The following is a 3,635-nucleotide window of genomic DNA, read 5'->3' on the forward strand; positions in this document are numbered from 1 at the left end:
TGTACTCCCTGTCCGGAGTCTTTAACTTTCTAAAAAAAGCTTTATAGCAATGTTTTCGATAGGTATAAATGCTTATAATTTACCCATCCTTACCCATCTCCATAACACATTTTTATTGTTAGTGATAAAAGAGTCCTCAGAATACTGTGTGTATGACTGCAAAAAATCCTGAATAGTCATATTGTACTACATGACTTTAATCCTTGACAGGAAGAAAGAAAAGTCTATCAGATCTTGAAGAGATCGGGATTCTTATAATGGTAAATTGGTTGATTAACTTATATTTTATTAAGACTAAAAAATCAAAGTTAGAACATTTTCAAGTTAGAAATCCTCTTGCTGACAAGAATAAAAGGAAAACATATCCAAAATAATAATTGTTAAAAGTTTCCCTTAATACAGGCAAAATTTAAGCAAAATTTACAAAACTCATATCAAGAACATGTTAATAAATGCACCGGAGGTTTGTCCATTATTCAGTTTATCTAGCAGTTGTTGGATGCTTACTAACATATTTAATCTTCAAACACTTTGGGATACCTACAGACCTTATCAACTGGTAAGTGGTACAGCCAGGATTTGGAACAAGGCAGTTTGGCTCCAGAATGAATGACTTAATCATAACAGTATACTGCTTCTCAACTTCAATGACATTTATTGAGTGTCTACTATGTATATATAGGTTAATCATTGTTCTAGGCAATAAGGACATGTACAGAAATAGGCAAAAATGTGATTTCATTGCAATCAAATCTTTAATTAGGATGGTGGGAGGGTAAATTTGTTTTACTTTTAAACGGATACTATAATCCACATAAAATGTTGCTTATTTTAATGTGCTTAAAACAAACAGTATAATTGTATAATTGTTAAATTATGTCAGTGAATTGTTAAAAAATAGTTTCTTATAAAAAAAAACAAAACAACTTATTTTGTTCCAAATGCTATGGCTCTGCAATTTAAGTAAGTACAGTTGCTACCATTCTTTTTAGTCTTTTCAGGACTGGAGCACCACAGGGGCAGCAGAGGACTGGGAAAGGGATATACCAAGTGCCACCATAATGTCTTAGGCGACCATATTGATTTCCGGACTCCTCTACAAGGAGACCCTCAGTCTCCTTGGAGAACATGATCAGCAGCGCGGTGATGAATAAGGAGCAAACCAGGGCCAAGATTTTGTGCTTCAGAAACTGTGCTGCTCCTGCGGCCTCTCCCTGGAATCCAGAGACTCTTTTCAGGCTCATAACCTCAAAGACAAGACATGTTAGGTTTTGGCTAACCAACTTGTTGCAGTCTCTGAAGAAAGCATTCACGTCTAGTCTAGCACTCTAGTTTCGCAGTCCCTAGAAGCGAAGATTGGCAACCTGTGAATGGCAGAATTGCGCAGGGATCCAGTGTCATCTACGCTGATTAAGAAAGTTCAGATGGTCAGTTCAGTCCGAGGCATCTTTTGGAGCCAGCTCCCCACACTGTTGAGTAACAGCAGGCGCATCTGAGTTTGCAGGATACCAGGCGCGCATGTTTAAAGAAACGGCAGGCAGAGGGGCAGTGTTGCCCACAAGCGCAGGGTCTGGAGTCAGATAATTAGCTGGTTAAGATGCTGTATACGGTGAGAAAATCCACCTACCGGGCATAGCAAAGTAGGGCTCACCCTGCGTCCTCCATTGCTTTTAGTATTTCTTGCTGGAGTGCTTCGTACTTGTAGACAGAGTAGCTCTTCCAGATTTTTCAGTTTCTAACCATGGTTCCTTAATTCTTAAGACGTTCCTTGGAGCAAACTTGCACGTTCAAATCTCTGGATGCACTGAATTCAACGAAGGCCCCAAACGCAGAGCGGTCCGGTCCGGCGTATTCATATGGGGGGTTATGTAAATGAGGACTAGGAGTTTCCTCTTTTGATTGGAGAGAGCTGGAGAAGGCGGTCCCTCAACCAGGAGCGCTGGTTGGAAGCGGAGCCTGCCTGTCATTGGCCAATAGAACTGAGGATGTTGCTGCGCCCAATGAGAAGGCACCGCCTAGTGTCAGCACAAAGTCTTAAAGGCAGTTCCGGTGTAGTACTTCACATTCACTTGCTCAGAGCTGGATTGCTGCGTTTCGCTTCGCAGGCAGGAGTTTTTGGCGAGAGGTGAACATGTCTGGTCGTGGAAAGCAGGGCGGCAAAGTGCGGGCAAAGGCCAAATCTCGGTCCTCCCGAGCGGGCCTCCAGTTCCCGGTCGGTCGAGTACACAGACTGCTGCGCAAAGGTAACTACGCGGAGCGAGTAGGCGCTGGGGCGCCCGTGTACCTGGCGGCGGTGTTGGAGTACTTGACAGCGGAGATCCTGGAGTTGGCTGGCAATGCCGCTCGTGACAACAAGAAGACCAGAATAATCCCTCGCCACCTGCAACTCGCCATCCGCAACGACGAGGAGCTAAACAAGCTGTTGGGGAAGGTCACCATTGCTCAGGGCGGCGTCCTGCCCAACATCCAGGCCGTGCTGCTGCCCAAGAAGACGGAGAGTCAAAAGGGGAAGAGCAAGTGATCCTGACGCCACCACAGGGGAGCTGGCTTTCCCAGCAAAGGCTCTTTTCATAACCGCCCGCAGTATTTTTCAATATACTCGATGTCATGGAAGGCTGGCGGGATATAGTGGGGAGGTGGGCGGCGAGGGGCCCGCCAAGTCCAGGGCCAATAAAGTCGGTGAAAATCGTGTGGTGGAGAGAGCTATGTAGTCTCGGGGACCTTCCGGATGACCCGGGGGGCAACCGGGAGACCTCTGGAGCAGGTACTGGTGGGTTGGCTTCAGCCGCTTTGTGGGCTACTTTGGTCCGCACCCTCGAGGCGTTTTGTGGGCGGATAAAGGAGACCAGGAGGGACCCACTGGCTTGGAATTGGGCAGAGTTAGGGTCTCTCCCTACTCGCCTTAATGCAAAAGACAGGCAGAGTAGGGTGCGGTTGCGGCAGGGGGATTATTTTTACACCTCTTTCCCAGGGCTTTCACTCTTCTGTCTTGTCCCGGCTGTTCAGGACCCAATTCGGAAGACTCAGTAGGGCTAGCTGGTGTCTGGCAGGACGTTGGCTTACTGGCCATACTTTTCAAAAGGTGGAGTAACTCTCAGTCTTGGAAGAGTGGTTCTGATGACACCATGTCAACAGATTTTTCTTAGCCTAATAGCTGTTGTGTTTACATGCTTTGGATAGCAGGTATTTTTATATACACACTTATGTTCACATTTCTTTAAGGTGAAGGAAACATCCAGTAAGATGTGTAATACAGAAGCATGAGTCATGAGTAAATTTGTTCTCCTGACACTCATGTTGCATAACAGTGCAGTGTCTTTAGTCATGAGTTGCTTATGCTTAGGAGCTTTTAAAATGATTTTCTCACGATGGCCTTGTCTCCACCATATTATACTCCTTTGGAAATGTAATCAATTTGATTTTGCTTCCTAACAACAAATAACTTGCTTGAAGTCTTTTATGTTCCCCCATTGGCATGGAGTAAAGATCTCATCCCAACAGTCTTCTAGGGGTTGCATTGCTTAATTGTACAGTAATGCTTTAATAAACATGGGATGTGTGAAAATGTAAGGGTAAATGACTTCAGTGCAAGAAGAAACACGTCTCAGATCAGGAATCCACATTTAAAAGTTTAA

At 44.8% G+C, this 3,635-nt stretch overlaps 1 protein-coding gene across 1 annotated transcript; it reads left to right on the top strand.

Moving 5' to 3' along the window:
* The first annotated feature begins 2,028 nt into the window (after nt 1-2,028).
* Nucleotides 2,029-2,691, top strand: LOC123590004 (histone H2A.J). Its single transcript, XM_045462732.1, has one exon. The coding sequence runs from the start codon at nt 2,132-2,134 to the stop codon at nt 2,519-2,521; it is 390 nt and encodes a 129-aa protein (XP_045318688.1). The 5' UTR covers nt 2,029-2,131; the 3' UTR covers nt 2,522-2,691.
* The last annotated feature ends 944 nt before the right edge of the window (nt 2,692-3,635 follow it).

Source organism: Leopardus geoffroyi, chromosome B4 (genome assembly GCF_018350155.1).
Source record: "Leopardus geoffroyi isolate Oge1 chromosome B4, O.geoffroyi_Oge1_pat1.0, whole genome shotgun sequence".
NCBI classification, from domain to species: domain Eukaryota; kingdom Metazoa; phylum Chordata; class Mammalia; order Carnivora; family Felidae; genus Leopardus; species Leopardus geoffroyi.